The sequence below is a fragment of the Lepus europaeus genome, chromosome X (assembly GCF_033115175.1).
Source record: "Lepus europaeus isolate LE1 chromosome X, mLepTim1.pri, whole genome shotgun sequence".
Lineage (NCBI taxonomy): Eukaryota > Metazoa > Chordata > Mammalia > Lagomorpha > Leporidae > Lepus > Lepus europaeus.
Window position 1 is genome coordinate 95145713 of NC_084850.1, and position 17576 is coordinate 95163288.

General features: G+C 37.7%; 2 protein-coding genes across 3 annotated transcripts in view; both read right to left on the reverse strand.

The window, feature by feature from the left end:
- The window catches only part of KLF8 (KLF transcription factor 8), a 296444-nt gene that overhangs the window by 182453 nt on the left and 96415 nt on the right, over nucleotides 1-17576 (reverse strand). The gene's annotated exons all lie outside the window — the stretch shown is intronic.
- Nucleotides 13425-14680, reverse strand: LOC133753287 (abl interactor 1-like). Its single transcript, XM_062183800.1, has one exon. It carries the CDS (start codon nucleotides 14663-14665, stop codon nucleotides 13505-13507), a length of 1161 nt encoding a protein of 386 aa, XP_062039784.1. The 5' UTR covers nucleotides 14666-14680; the 3' UTR covers nucleotides 13425-13504.

Sequence of the window (17576 nt, forward strand, 5' to 3'; positions counted from 1 at the left end):
TTCACATGGGGTATATCCTAAGGGAGGTGTGAACCTCCTAGGGGAAGGCACTCTGTTGACTTTCATTACTTGGCTGGCCTGGGAGGAGAGCTGGCCAGGTAAAGGCAGGGGGCATCTCTAACAAGAAATGTACAGTTCTGCCTGCAATGTTGCTGACCCTACTTGACCATCCCCTCAGCTGCAGTGGTCACTTTGGAAGTTGGGCTGAGTGAAGGGCTTTTCAGCTTAGAGCCAATAAGATCCGTGGCTCTGACCTGGGCATCCTTCGACTCCAGGGCAGGTCCATTTCCAGTGATCCAACTCTTGGCAGAGCTGCCAGGGCTCTTCACAAGCTGACTTCTGCTAAAGCCCAGGCTTACCACATTGAAAGCCACTGCAGTGGACTGGCCTGTTGGGTCTCCTTGAGGGCAGATCACTGTACAGATCAGCCATTAATAGGCCTGCCACCCATTGCTTCTGATGCCTAGCTTTCTTTTCCTCCTGGTTTGTGTTAAAGCAGACCAGAGGATGCAAGTCAAGGGAGTGCCCGTGTCCCATCTCTAATCTTCGGTGGCCTGAACGACAAGTCTATAGTCACAGGCATGTTCTGTAGTAGTATTTCTAAGGTAGACAATGCCCATGAGGAAAATTCTATTCTCACGTTAAAACTTTCTTTCCCTTTGGTCTGAAAGGGAGGTTTTTTTCTACTTACTGTATACTTCGCTGATGGCAAAGTGAATCTAGCTATGAGATTATTATTTAAGTTCTTATTTTGGCTATGCTATTGCAGAAAAATGTTAGCCATCTCTTTTATAAGGTCTAAAGATTAAATTGTGCATCCTACAGATTCCTTCATAATAGAATTAGTTCCCTACCTTGAAGAGAATAGAGAAATGAAAGAACAAGTTGGGCTTAGAATAGAGAAATGAGGGAGCAAGTCCTAGATCGCTTGCTGACAATAGCAATATCACATGAATACTTAGCAAACCGTTTCAACCATTAGACAACAACTTAAGAAAACATTTACCAGAAGGTCCAATGCCTTCTATAAATTTTAAGAATCATGTATTTGAAAACACCTCTTAAATATCTACATGGTGTAGTTTGTTTAGCCAGTAAACTTAAGCACAACCATCTAAAATGTTTTTAGTTTCTTTCTACCAACAAGTCTAAAACATATGATACACAGATTCAGGTCCCACAAATTAAAATGTATCTTTGATTGATTTTAGCAGCTTAAATTTATGGACAATCTTATCTATAAGCCATTTAAAATAAAACTCTTAATAAAATTTCCCCATGTGGACATACAATATGTACACACATATAACATAGCATAATAGACCAATATAGCAATTTTAATAATAGCTTTTAAAATCTTTAACTCTTTTTGTAGATTGCCAATTGATTTGAATTGCTTTTTCTTTTTAGTAACCTCAGTTAACCATACTTTCTCTCAGTTGGTACTGTTAATACATTATTGGCTTCATCTGTTTACAGAGCCATCCCAACGTACTGAATACAATAGAAGTGGCTGGAAAAAGTCCATAGGAACCTATAGGAGGACAGCTAAACACAGAACCAACAACGCTTTAGTTTTATGAGCAGCAGATCATATATAACTGTGGATGACAAAAGACTTTAAGTCGCCATGTTTAAAATTATAAACTCATCAACCAACAAGAGGCACTTGCTTACTTCACAGTATTTTTGAAAGTACCTGTAGGATTTTACAAGTATTTAACCCTTTAAGCCTCTGGGGCTTTCTCATTAAGATAACTATCATGTCTAGTAACACAAGATCATTAGACTTTTTAATTCTCAAACATTTGTATTAATAGCATTTTCCATTATAGAAACTTAAAGTCTGGTACCACATCACATCTTGACAGTACTTCTAATATACTCCAAATAGACTGATTAGTTGGTGTCTCTATAAGATGAGAGACATAGGTCCTTTGATTTTTTCAGTTGGGCCCAAACTGGAAAAACCAAAGTCCAGGATTTACTGGAAATTTTAGAGACCAGATTGTTTGAAACTTTGATTTTTTGAATGCCTGTCAAGAATGCCAAAAAAGGCTCAAAATCCAAAATATATGGTTGAAATAAGAATTTTCATCACAGAGATCTTTGGTATCTTTGTTTAAATTTATTCCAAGGTGTTTAATTCTTTTTGTAGTTATTGTGAATCTAAAAGAGACATAAGCTAACAATAAAATAACAGCAGGGGATGCCATCACCTGACTTTCATAATGACCAGATCAACCAGACAAAAAAAATCAACAAAGAACAACAGAGTTAACTACACTATAGACTAAATGGACCTAAGGTATCTATAGAATATTCCATCCCAAAGCTGAAAAATCCACATTTTTTACGTCACTGAATGGAACATTCTCTAGAAGATATACTAGAGCATAAAACAAATTTCAACAAATTCATAAAAATTAAAATCATAGCATCAATTTTCTGACCACAATGGAATGAAACTGGAAATTAACAATAAAAACCTTTAGAAATTGCAGACATACATGGAGACTGAACAACATGCTCATGAATGAATACAGAAAAATTTAAAAAGGGTCTGGTGTTGTGCTGAAGCAAGAATGAACCAGCAGATAGATGATATTCATCTCTCTCTCTCTCTCTCTCTCTCTGTGTGTGTGTGTGAGTGTGTGTATCACTCTGCCCCCCGTAATTCTTTCAAATAAATAAAAATAAATCTTAAAAAAAAGAATTAAATTGGCAAATAAAAGAGCTGTCTGCACATCAATGTTTATTGCAGCTCAATTCACAATAGCTAAGACATGGAATCAACCTAAATGCCCATCAACAGAAGACTGGATAAAGAAATTATGGGATATGTACTCTATAGAATACAACACAGCAGTAAAAAATGAAATCCGGTCATTTGCAACAAATGGAGGAATCTGGAAAACATCATGCTGAGTGAAATAAGCCAGTCCCAAAGGGACAAATATGATATGTTCTCCCTGATCAGTGACAATTAACGGAGCACCTAAATGGAAACCTGTTGAAGTGAAATGGACACTATGAGAACAATGACTAGATCAGCCCTTGTCCTGGCTGTCGAGGAACAATTTACTATATTATTACTTTTAGTATTTTTTTGTTCTTCTTAATACGATTGGTTGAACTCTTTAATTAGCACACAATTGTTCTTAGGCATTTAAATTTAACTGAAAAGTGACCCCTGTTAAATATAAGAGTGGGAATAAGAGAGGATTCCAATTCAATCCCATCAAGGTGGCATGTACCAATGCCATCTCACTAGTCAAAGTGATCAGTTTAAGTTCATAATTGAACATAAAGATAGGATTAAGAGTCAAAGGGATCACATAAACAATACTAGTGTCTGCTAATGCTAACTGATAGAATTAAAAAGGAGAGAACAATCCAACATGGGAAGCGGGATACACAGAAGACTCATAGAATGGCAGATGTCCCAAACAGCACTCTGGCCTCAGAATCAGCCTTTAAGGCATTCAGATCTAGCTAAAGAACCCATGAGAGTATTTTAAGCATGGAAAGCCAAGATACTCTGGCAAAAAATAAAATGACCAAAATGAAAGATCTCTGAGAGTGAGATCCCAGTGGAAAGAACGGGGCCATCAAAGAAGGAGGTACCTTTCTCTGAAGGGAGGAGAGAACTTCCACTTTGACTATGACCCTATCGGAATAAGATCAAAGTCAGCGAACTCTAAAGGCTTCCATAGCCCTGGCAACTCATGACTAGAGCCTAGGGAGATTACTGACGCCATGAACAGGAGTGTCAAATTGTTAAGTCAGAAACAGGAGTCCCTGTGTACTTACATCCCATGTGGGATCTGTCCTTAATGTGTTGTCTAATGTGCAGTGATGCTATAACTAGTACTGGAACAGTATTTTTACACTTTGTGTTTCTGTGTGGGTACAAACTGATGAAATCTTTACTAATTATATACTGAATCGATCTTCTGTATATAAAGATAATTGGAAATGAAAAAAAAAACCTGGTGTTAAATTGGAAATGGCATAGAAAATTAATTAATTTTTTAAAAAATATTATGTAGGATCTCTGTCTTTAATGTGCTGTACACTGTTATTTAATGCTATAACCAGTACTCCAACAGTATTTTTTTCACTTTGTGTTGCTATATGGGGACAAACTGTTGAAATCTTTACCTAATATATACTAAACTGATCTTCTGTATATAAAGAGAATTGAAAATGAATCTTGATGTGAATGGAAGGGGAGAGGGAGCGGGAAAGGGGAGGGTTGCGGGTGGGAGGGAAGTTATGGGAGGAGGGGAAGCCATTGTAACCCATAAGCTGTACTTTGGAAATTTATATTCATTAAATAAAAGTTTAATAAATGAAAAAAATAAAAATAAAAATGGAAATGAGAAAGTAAAGTTATCCATGTTTGCAGAAGACATGATTTTGTCTTCTAAACCCTAAAACAAAAAGTGTTAGAACTGAACAATCAATTCAGTAAATCACAAGATTCAAAATCAATATACAAAAAGCTCTTATATTGTTACACACTAATAATGATCTTGCTGACGGTGAAATCAAGACAGAAATTCCATTCATAATTGCTACCAAATATTTAATGATAAATTAAATCAGAGAAGTCAAAGAATTATAAAATTAATATTATAAAACATTCATTAAAGTAATCATGGGCATAAAAAATGGAAAAGTATTCTTTATAATGAATTGGGAGAATGAATATTTTTAAAGTATCCAAAGTACATAGTTCAATTTATTGATTCAATGCAATTGAATGCAATTCTTTGCTGAATTAGAAAAACATCATAAAATTAATATGGAAACACAAAGGTCTAGAATTGTCTAAGTGACCCTTAGTAAAAAAAAATCAAGCTGGAGGCATCACAATACCTGATTGCAAAGCATACTACAGCGGCCAGCACCATGGCACAGTAGGCTAATCCTTTGCCTGTGGCGCTGGCACCCAATATGGGTGCTAGTTCGAGTCCTGGTTGCTCCTCTTCCAATCCAGCTCTCTGCTGTGGCCTGGGAAAGCAGTAGAAGATGGCCCAAGTGCTTGGGCCCTTGCACCTACATGGGAGAGCGGGAAGAACTACCTGGCTCCTGACTTCAGATTGGCATAGCTCCGGCCCTTGAAGCCATTTGGGGAATGAACCAGCAGATGGAAGATCTTTCTCTCTGTCTCTCCCTCTCACTGTCTGTAATTCTACCTCTCAAATAAATAAATAAAATCTTAAAAAAAAGCATACTACAAATCACAATACCTGATTTCAAAGCATACTACAAACCAGCATGGTAGTGGCATAAAATCAAACACATAAATAAATGGAATAAAGAATCAAGGAATTAATATGTGTACATATAGCCAACTAAGTTTTTTTGAAGATTTATTGATTATTTTACTTGAAAGTGAGAGTGACACAGAGAGAGTAGAGGCAGAAAGAGAGAGAGAGGTCTTCCATCCGATGGTTCTCTCCCAATTGGCCTCAACAGCCAGAGCTGCACCCATCTGAAGCCAGGAGCCAGGAGCCTCCTCCTGGTCTCCCAAGCGGGTGCAGCGGCCCAAGGACTTGGGCTATCTTCTACTGCTTTCCCAGGCCATAGCAGAGAGCTGGATTGGAAGTGGCGCAGTGCTTCAAGGCAGGGTGTTAATCCTTTGCGCCATAGAGATGGCCTCAACTGGTTTTTGACAAAGATGACAAGAAGACACATTGAAGAAAGGTCAGCATTTTCAATAAATTGTACTGGAAAACTGGATATACATGTGTAGAATAACGAAATTATATCCCTTCCTCTCACCATACATAAACATCTTCTCAAAATGAATCAAAGACCTAAACATAAGACCTGAAAATATGAAATTTGTAGAAAACTTAGAGGAAACATTTTAAGACACTGGTGTAGGCAGTAATTTTTTTGGATATGACTCCAAAATCATTTTTTCAGGAATACCTGCTTCACCATGTTCATTCAATCAGTAGCTAAGACATGGAATCAACCAAAGTGTCCACTATCAGAAGAGTAGATAAAGAAAATGTGGTATATATACATAATGGAATATTATTCAGCAATAAAAATGAATCATTTCATTTGCAGCATATATTTTATGAAAATAGAATAAATGAGCTCCAAGATTCCTATCATAAAGAAATGTCAAAGAACAGAAAGTTTTATCAGTACAGAGTCTGGCACTGTGATGTAGTGGGTGGAGTCTCTGCCTGTGGTACTATCATCCAATATGGGCTCCAGTTTGGGTCCTGGCTGCTCCACTTTCAATCCAGCTCCCTGCATATATGCATTGGAAAGTAGTGGAAGATGGTCCAAGTCCTTGGGCTCCTGTGCCCACGTAGGAGACCCGGAGTAAGCTCCTGGCTCTTGGCTTTGGATAGACCCAGCTCCAGTCATTGCGGCTGTTTGGGGAGTCACCAGCAGATGGAAGATCTCTCTCTCTCTCTCTAAAGTAACAAGTACTGGTGAAAACATTGAGAAAGGGGAACTTTTATTCACAGTTGGTGGATATATAAATTAGTAAAGTCACTATAAAGATGTGGATATTTCTTTAAAAATTAGAAATAAAATAGCTATGAGATCCAACAATCTCACTACTAGGTATATATTCTCTCTCTATCTCTTCCTCTGCCTCTCTGTAACTCTGTCTTTCAAATAAATAAATAAATCTTAAAAAATTATCAGTATACATGATATACATATATTGAAATGTCACATTGTAGCACATACATATGTATTTCTTATTAATAAATTTTATACAAAAATTGTTTAAGCATATCTCAGTAACTCAGGCAATGGAATAATATGCAGGCACTAAACATGAAGTCCTATGCTTCTAATACTGCAAATATTATAGCAAAATTGACACATATGCATTAAAATCACAGTACAGTACTTACACATCATTTATTATCACTAAGAATGAAAATATAAACAGTACTATAAATATGACAGGTTAATATAGTATCATTTACATATACATAAGTTGTCTTATACACAGAACATCAGACAAATATGATATCATTTCATACATTATACAATATACAAAAAAGTAAATTTCTGTCCTTTTCAATAATTGTTTTTGATAGAAAGGAGCCAAATACTTCAAACAGGGCTACATTCCATTTTATACAATATGTTGTAAGTTTCACATGATATGGCTTCTTTTGAGTTCATCATTGTTCTTGCTTTCATAGAATAATATGACTTCTCATGTAAAATATGATATCATCTTGGACAGTAGTAAGTCCAGGAGTATTATGCTTTCTTTCTCTGGTTTTGTTTCTCATTCCATCAATTTAGGTATAGTAAGCAGAAGTCTCTTTTGAAATTGAACTAATTTATGATATCTTTCTTGTCTTTTCTTCACAAATTTTTTATTAATCTATGCATTTACAACACACATATCAGTGACTCAAGCAAAGAAAGGCCAATAGCATTTATTACCTCACACAGAACTGAAATTTGAAAACCAATTAACTGAAATTGTTATAAGTACCCAATACCTTTGGTTGAAGTACACTGACTGTACTCTTTAATTCTTTTTTCTAACATTGAGCTTTGCCAATATGCTTCACTGTATGACAGTTTGTTCCAACAATAACACATTTTTATCTAATCATTTTGTAATAAGAATTTAATTACCTGTATCAAATCTGCAAACATATGATCATCTTGCTTGTTTTTCATAAATGTTGTCAGTTTCAGAAAACACTTGTTCGGGCTGTTTTTCCTTGTGATGCCTTGTGGCTTACAATCAAATATTTTGAAAATGTACCAAGAAGTCATAAACAATGAATAGATTTTAAAACACCAGTTTTACTATGGATTCTCTACCACTTCAATCATTTGCAAAACTACCTTAATCCCAAGCACATAGGTCCCAACTTGACAACTAACAACCACACCACAGGTAGCATACATGTTGGTTTTTCAGGCATCAGTACAGTACACTACACATTACTCTGAAGTATACATTGTCCAGGTCAATTTAGGACGGCTTTGTAAGACAGCTATTTTCAAACACTTATCATTGAAATAAAGTGCATTCCTTGAAATAAAAGAACCACTTAATTCTAGAAAAAACTTTCATGAATGCATTTCTTGAAACATATAATAAAAGAAATTTTTCAGTAAAGGTTATGCCATTTTCACGGTGAATTTTAAAAATATTTTTCAAATGCTGTACCTATGAAATTTGTATTCATTAAATGAAAGCTTTTAAAAAAAGAACAGAACTCTAGGGGCTGGCACTGTGGTGCAGCGGGTTAAGCTGCTGCCTGCAGTGCCAGCATCACATATGAGTGTTGGTTCAGTTTCCAGCTGCTCCACTTCTGACCCAGCTCCATGCTATTGTGCCTGGGAAACCAGCAGAATATGGCCCAAGTGCTGGGTCCCTGCATCTACATGGGAGACGTAGATGAAGCTCTGGGTTTCTGGCTTTGGATTGGCTCAGCCCCAGTCATTGCATATACTTGGGGAGTGAACCAGCAGATGGAAGACTGATCTTTCTTACTCTGTCTCTCCCTCTCTCTCTGTAACTCTTTCAAATAAATAGCATTCATATGGGCTAGAGAAAAAGAATAAATTCAACATGTAGAGCATTGATTTTTGAAGCATTATGTAGGGACTTCTGAAGATCCACAGACCCTTTCCAATGGCCACAGGAGGTCAAACATATTTTGAAGTAATTCTCAGTTGTTATTAGTCTTTTTCTTTCATGTTCTTTTAAGAATATATAGCAGTTTTTCAGAAGCTACAAAATGCTTGAATGTAATCTGTCTGAGAGCAAATACACTATGATTCCATGCATTAATTTTATTAAGCAGATTTAGTGAGGTTAATATGACATATAATAAACTGCATGCATTTCAACTGCATAGTTTGATGCATTTTGACATAAACATACATCATGAAACCATCACAGAAACCAAGGAAATGAACATTTTCATTGATCCCCAAGTTTTCCTCACACCCTTTGTAATTATTCCTCACTCCAGTCTCATTCACAGGAAACCACTGATTTGTCTTTTTTTTTTACAGGCAGAGTGGACAGTGAGAGAGAGAGAGAGACAGAGAGAAAGGTCTTCCTTTGCCGTTGGTTCACCCTCCAATGGCCGCCGCGGCCGGTGCACTGCGGCTGGCGCATCGCACTGATCCGAAGCCAGGAGCCAGGTGTTTCTCCTGGTCTCCCATGCAGGTGCAGGGCCCAAGCACTTGGGCCATCCTCCACTGCTTTCCCGGGCCATAGCAGAGAGCTGGTCTGGAAGAGGGGCAACCGGGATAGAATCCGGCGCCCCGACCGGGACTACAACTCAGTGTGCCGGCGCCGCAAGGCAGAGGATTAGCCTATTGAGCCGCGGTGCCGGCCAGGAAACCACTGATTTGTTTCCTGAAACTATACATTGGATTACATTTTATGTAATTTAATCTGAATGCAATAATGAGTATATTTTCTGACTGGCTTCTTTCACTCAGAATAATTATTCTGAGATTAATCCTTGTTGTTGATTGTTATCACCTGTTTGTACCAATATTATTATTTCATTTCATAAGTGTTCTACAAATTGTTTATTTGCTTATTGATGAACATTTTGGGTATTTTGTTACACTTTTTGCCTGACCCATATAAAGCTGAAATATACGTTTACATATAAGACTTTGGGCGCCGTCATTGTTTTTGTGTAAAGGCGTATGATTTTTGGGTCATATGGTAAATTTAACTAAAACTGCCAAACAGCTTCAGAAGTGGCTGTACCTTTTTATACTTGAATCAACAGTGAAAAAGAGTTGTGTTTTTTTTTCACATTCCTATCAAGATTTAGATGCCAGTTTTTTAAAGAAATTTTGGCAGGGCCAGCGCTGTTGCATAGTGAGTAAATTCGCCTCCTGCAGTGCCGGCATCCCATATGGGCACAGGTTAGTGTCCCAGCTGCTCCACTTCTGATCCAGCTCTCTGCTATGGCCTGGGAAAGCAGTAGAAGATGGCCCAAGTGCTAGAGCCCCTGCACCCGTGTGGGAGACCCAGAAAAAGCTCCTGGCTCCTGACTTCAGATCAGCACAGCTCCGGTCCTTGTGGCCAATTGGGGAGTGAACTAGCAGTTGGAAGATTTTCTCTCTCTCTCTCTCTCTCTCTCTCTCTCTGCCTCTCCTTCTGTGTGTAACTCTTTCAAATAAATAAATCTTTAAAAAAAATTTTTGGCATTCAAGTGTGTGTGTGTGTGTGTGTGTAATGGCATGTCATTGAGGCTTAATTTGCATTTCCATAATGGCTAAATATATTTTCAAAATTTCTTATGTTAATTTGCCTTCCACATATCTTCCTGAGTTGTCTGTTCAAAACTCCTGATCCCTTCCTGAAAAAAACTTTTATTAACAATGATTGTGTATATTTATTTTGACAGTGACATTTCAGTAGATAAATGGGATGTGCACTGATCAAATTAAGATAATGAGCATTTGCCCTTCTTCGACTTTACTCCTGCTTATTTTTATTTGATCAGATCTTTTATTACTAATGAGTTATACAAGTTTCATTGATTTTTTTTGACAGCCAGAGTGGATAGTGAAAGAGAGAGAGACAGAGAGAAAGGTCTTCCTTTTTGCCGTTGGTTCACCCTCCAATGGCCGCTGTGGCCAGCGCATCTTGCTGATCTGAAGCCAAGAGCCAGGTACTTCTCCTGGTCTCCCATGCGGGTGCAGGGCCCAAGGACTTGGGCCATTCATTGATCTTTTGTAATTTTTAAGTTTCATTTATGTCTACTCTGGTCATTATTTATTTCCTTCTACTAACTTTGGCTCTGATTTTTCCATTTTTCTAAATGTTGAGGTGCATTGTTAGGTCATTTATTTTTTTTTAACTTTTATTTAATGAATATAAATTTCCAGTGTACAGCTTATGGATTACAATGGCTTCCCCCCCCATAACTTCCCTCCCACCCGCAACCCTCCCCTCTCCCGCTCTCTCTCCCCTTCCATTTGCATCAAGATTCATTTTCAATTCTCTTTATATACAGAAGATCAATTTAGTATAAAGATTTCAACAGTTTGCACCCACATAGAAACACAAAGTGAAACATACTGTTTGAGTACTAGTTATAGCATTAAATCACAATGTACAGCACATTAAGGTCATTTATTTTATATGTTTCTAATTTGTAAATACAGGTTATTATTCCTACAATCTTTTCTCTTAGTAGTCATTGGCTGCATCCCAGTTTTGGTATGCTGTTTCCATTTTGAATAGTTTCAAACAATTCATAAATTGATCTTTGACTTCATCAAAAAGAGCAATTGTTTATTAATAAGTATGCTGTGAATCCCCATGAATTTGTATAATTTCTGGAGTGCCTCTTGTTGTCCATTTCTAGTTTTATTCCAGTGTGGTAAAGAAAGATCCATGAGATTATTTAGCTTATTATTTTTTTTAATTTGCTAAGTCTTGTTTTGTGGACTAACATACAGTCTATCCAAGAGAATGTCACATGCACTGAAGAAAAGAGTATAGAGTATTTATCTGTTGGGTGAAATATTCTGTGAATGTCTGATAGGCCCATTTGGTTTATGGTTGAATCTGTGATGTTTCTTTGTTGTTATTTTGTGTCTATCTTCTTCCTAATGATGAAAGTGTGATGCTGAAATTTTATTATTATATTGTGTCTTATCTCTTCATATCTCTAGTAATGTTTATATTATAAATTGGGTTGCTCTACCATTACTGCATATATATTTACAACTATCATATATTGCTGTTGAATTGATCCATTCATCTTTACATTGTTATTTTGTCTTTTATCCATTTTGTGTCTTTTTTTTCATAGGAGAATGGTTTATTATAAAAGACTGTACATAAAATTTAGACAACAGGTTATATACAAATTAAGAGAACATTCCACTTAAAAAAGGAATAGAAGGTAGCTAGCTGATCACTAATGACACTTGGTTTGAAATTAACAAAGGCAAAATGTATATGAAACAGTCACATTGATTTGGTAGCAATAATGGTCTTTAATTGTCAGAAATAAATGTTTTGCACTAGTCTTACCATTCACTATTCTGTTAGAAGTCTGTAACGCCCAATACATAACTGTAATTTGAAACTCAAACAAATCCTCAATACACAGAAACCCACACTTGAGTGCTCTACTTCAATATCCTAAGCAATACAGAATTATACACAAGAAGAGAAGACATCCCTCTAACCCTCCCTTAAATTAAGAGGAGACACACAAAGTGCATGTGTTGCATTTCAATTATGTCAAAAGACAATACCAATCTGTTGGTTACGTAGATCTCTGTTCACTGAATAATACATGACTCACCTTCTTTCCAAATTATTGTATTTTAAAATCTTATGTTGCTAGTGCCAGGTAATGGATTAAATAGTGCCTATTCACAAATCAATCACACTTACTTTTACAATATGTAAAAGATACTTATAATTTCCTTTCATCAAACCAGTGTACAATAGTCCACTGTAAAAGTAAAGGACAGGTATGGCAATCCTTAAAAATTTTACTTACAGGATGAATGTGTACACTTTGACACATTTTCGTAGCTTCAAAAGTTAGTTACTTTCAAAAAGGAATTCAGTAGATTGACTTGTAAATAACCATCTCAGATTTTAAATCTGCAAAAAATCCATCACATTGCTGTTGGGACAGATAAAGGCTAAAATTTTTTTCCAAGTTAATATATTGAGAAAATAGAACCATAATTCTATAATAAATCAGTATCTCTCTCTCTCTCTCTCTCTCTCTCTCTCTCTCTCTCTCTCTCTCTCTCTCTTTAAAGCAAACCAGTGAAGGAAAGGACACAAACCTTTGGTTCACTTATATATTTATGAATGGAAAAAAATTATAATTCAAATTTCATTCATTAAAAAACTTAGGTACAAATTATAACATTACAGATTAGCCTTTTGTTTGTTTTGCATGGAGAACTTAGAGACTCAATTCATTTCAGGAGACCTAAGTGTGAATACTCCAGGGAAATAGCACACAAATTAGAAGCATCTTGGAATTTTTCAGTATATTTCAACACATAAATTTTTATGCATGCTTTAAACAGTATTTTTTTTAAATGAGAGAATCTAAACAAAAAAGTATGACCAGCACCAGCATTTAAGTTTTCTGATTTTAATATTAGTTTGACATAGCATTAGTAACCATGCTCACTGAAACATGTAATGATACAATCTGAATCATATAATTCATTAAATATTATACCCCGCTTCCCCAGAATATTTAGGCTGGTCATAAAGTTAACATTGTGTAAGTAAGTACATAAGCATAATCAGGGACAGCCTCTTGTATAAGTTGCTCTTTAGCAATACACAAACTGCCTCAATGATTTATGCTTATATGTAGACATTCAATTATACCAATAAAACAGCATGTCCTGAAAATATGGGCACATTTTAAAACATATTAAAACAATTCTGTTAATCGTAATAGTCCCACAGTATGACTGAGTAATAAGATCCTACTTTAAAAGCAAAAATCTAATCAGTATAGCGCATGATTGATTCAACATAGTTCCCAGGTAAGAGACCAGTCACTCGATTGCAGACTCCTTCATACCAGCCATCATCATTCTTCTTTATAACATAAATGATTGCACCCTCCATGAAGGACAGCTCATCATCCTTGTCTTTTGTATAATCATATATTGCAACAACTTTCTCAATATAATTCTTGGGGGCCCAGGCAGGATCCCCATCTGCATATGGATTGTTATACTGGACCACTGCAGCCTCCTCGTCTTCGTAGTCCACTGGAGGTGGTGGTGGTGGAGGCGGAGAGTCATCAAACATAGGAACGTCATCCGGCGGAGGTGGTGGTGGGGGCGTTGGACTATCAGCAACTGGTCCAACTGTCGGTGGCGATGGTGTAGGCACAGCAATGGGAATGCCAATACTACTACTTCCACTGTTTTCTCGACTTCCACTTCCTCCACTACTTCCACTGTGTGTTCTTGGTCTCTGATTTAAAGAAGCTGTCCGGCCTGGACTATGTTGACTTCCAAGCCTAGCAGGACTTGTCATGTAGCCATTAGGAACTGTTGGGGGTTTAACAGGTTCCAGGGTTTTATACGGAGTATTCCGTCCCAACGTTCCCCGGCCTGACATGGGAGGACTTGGTGGTTTCTGAGTAGGAGGATTTGTTCTCGACAATGTGCCAGTTCTTGCAGGCTGGTTATTTCCATGCTTGACACCATGGCCCACATCATCCAAAACTGTATAGTCAATAGGTTTCCGAATATACCTTACAGGGCGCTCCATATTTGCAGGTGCTATTATTTTGTGAGTTCTTGATGTATTCTTATTGGTTGTCAAAATACCAATCTCTCTTCGAGCCACTTTATGAATATCCACAGTCTGTGAGATATGATTAATGGAAGACTCCATTCTCCGAAGCTGGGAGGCTTGAATGTCCAGCAATTGGAGTACATTGTTGGCCAGTGCATTTATCTGGTAAGCAACACTAGCTAGAGATTGGGTTGTGTAGGCTTTGGTCTCTTCTAAAGCTTTTCTCTTGTCTGTAGCCTGTATGTAGTTGTTTTCACAGTAGTCCGCCACCCGGGTCAGGTTCTGGTAACTCTCTATCAGTGCCCTCTTGCCAGACGGGATCTCCTCCTCTAGTAACATCTGCAGCTCTGCCATTTTCCACCACTCCGCATCGCTTCCTCGCTCGTGAAAGAGGCAGGGGCAGCAAGGTCCGCCGAGGCTTGCAGCACCTCACAGCCCAGATACACACCGCCCACCCGCCCTCCCGCCTGGTATTGTGGGACGGCACCGCCGCCTCTTCCTCCTCACTCTCTCCACCCGCCCTCCGCCCACGGCGCGCAGCCCATTTTGTGTCTTATCTGATATAGATATAACTATTTCCGCATGCTTTAATTTCTGTTTGCATGGGATAACTTTATCCATTCATTTTTCAGTCTATCTTTAGTGTTCAAGTGAACTTCTTCTAGGCAGCATGTAATTGGTTCTTATTTTTTCCGTATCTTTAAATAGGGGAATTCAGTCTATTTACTTTCTTTTTTTTTTTTTGAGTCTTTTTTTAAAACTTTTATTTAATGAATATAAATTTCCAAAGTACAGCTTATGGATTACATTGGCTTCCCCCCCCCACCCCAAACTGCCCTCCCACCCGCAACCCTTCCCTTTCCCACTCCCTCTCCCCTTCCATTCACATCAAGATTCATTTTCAATATCTTTATATACTGAAGATCAGTTTAGTATATATTAAGTAAAGAATTAAACAGTTTGCACCCACATAGCAACATAAAGTGAAAAATGCTGTTGGAGTACTAGTTATAGCATTAATCACAGTGTACAGCATATTAAGGACAGAGATCCTACATAATATTTTTTAAAACATTGATTAATTTTCTATGCAATGTCCAATTTAAAACCAAGGGTTTTTTTTTTTCATTTTCAATTATCTTTATATACAGAAGATCGATTCAGTATATACTAAGTAAGGGTTTCATCAGTTTGCACCCACACAGAAACACAAAGTGTAAAAATACTGTTTCAGTACTAGTTAAAGCATTACTTCACATTGGACAACCTATTACGGACAGATCCCGCATGAGGCGTTAGTACACAGTGACTTCTGTTGCTGACTTAACAATTTGACACTCTTGTTTATGGCGTCAGTAATCTTCCTAGGCTCTAGTCATGAGTTGCTGAGGGTATGGAAGCCTTTAGGGTTCGCCAACTCCCATCTTATTCCAACAGGGTCACAGTCAAAGTGGAAGTTCTCTACTCCCTTCAGAGAAAGGTACCTCCATCTTTGATGGCCCAGTTCTTTCCACTGGGATCTCACTCACAGAGATCTTTCATTTAGGTCTTCTTTTTTTTCCACAGTGTCTTGGCTTTCCATGCTTTCTCTGCGTCTATTGAGAGAATCATATGGTTTTTCTTCTGCAGTCTGTTAATGTGGTGTATCACGTTGATTGTTTCACGAACATTGAACCATCCCTGCATACCAGGGATAAATCCCACTTGGTCTGGGTCGATGATCTTTCTGATGTGTTGCTGCATTGTATTGGCCAGAATTTTATTGAGGATTTTTGCATCTATGTTCATCAGGGATATTGGTCTGTAATTCTCTTTCAATGCTGCATCTTTTTCCGGCTTAGGAATTAAGGTGATGCTGGCTTCATAGAAAGAATTTGGGAGGATTCCATCTTTTTCTATTGTTTTGAATAGTTTGAGAAGAATTGGAGTTAGGGGACAGTGCCGTGGCTCAACAGGCTAATCCTCCACCTAGCGGTGCCAGCACGCCAGGTTCTCCTCCTGGTCGGGGTGCTGGATTCTGTCTCGGTTGCCCCTCTTCCAGGCCAGCTCTCTGCTATGGCCCGGGAGTGCAGAGGAGGATGGCCCAAGTCCTTGGGCCCTGCACCCCATGGGAGACCAGGAGAAGCACCTGCCTGGCTCCTGGCTTCAGATCAGCATGGTGCGCCGGCCGCAGCAGCCATTGGAGGGTGAACCAATGGCAAAGGAAGACATTTCTCTCTGTCTCTATCTCTCACTGTCCACTCTGCCAGTCAAAAAAAAAAAAAGAATTGGAGTTAGTTCTTCTTTAAATGTCTGGTAGAATTCGGCAGTGAATCCATCTGGTCCTGAGATTTTCTTTGTTGGGAAGGCCTTTATTACTGTTTCAATTTCTGACTCAGTTATGGGTCTCTTTACGTTTTCTATGTCTTCCAGGTTCAATTTAGGTAGCTTGCATGTGTCCAGGAATCGATCCATTTCTGATAGATTTCCCTGTTTGCTGGCATACAAGTCCTTGTAGTAATTTCTGATGATTCTTTTTATTTCTGTGGTGTCTGTTGTTACGTTTCCTTTTTCATCTCTGATTTTATTGATTTGGGTCTTTTCTTTTTTTAGTTAGTTGGGCCAATGGGTTGTCAATTTTATTTTTTCAAAAAACCAGCTCCTCCTTTGCCTGATTTTTTGTAATTTTTTTTATTCATTCCTGTTGTTTTCCTCTCTGATTTTAATTATTTCTCTTCTCCTACTAGATTTGGGTCTGGTTTGCTGCAGATTTTCTAGATCCTTGTGATGTCTTGAAAGCTCATCGATTTGGTGCCTTTCCAATTTCTTGATGTAGGCACCTATTGATATAAACTTTCCTCTTAACACTGCTTTTATTGTATCTCATACGTTTTGCTATGTTGTGCTGTTATCCTCATTTACTTCCAGAAAATTTTTGATTTCTCTTTTAATTTCTTCTATGACCCATTGTTCATTCAGGAGCATGTTGTTCAGTCTCCATGTATTTGTACGTGCTCTAGGGATTCCTGAGTTGCTAATTTCCAACTTCATTCCTTTATGGTCTGAGAAGCTGCATGGTATGATTCTAATTCTTTTGAATTTGCTGAGACTTGCTTTATGGCCTAGTACGTGGTCAATCCTAGAGAAGGTTCCATGTACTGCTGAGAAGAATGTAAAGTCCTTAGAAGTAGGATGAAATGTTCTGTAGATATCTGTTAGATCCATTTGGGCTATAATGTCTATTAAATCTGCTGTTTCCTTGGTGATCTTCTGTCCTGTTAATCTG

Coding starts and splice junctions, on each gene's coding strand:
- LOC133753287 (XM_062183800.1), bottom strand. CDS start 14,665: ATGGCAGAGCTGCAGATGTTACTAGAGGAGGAGATCCCGTCTGGCAAG.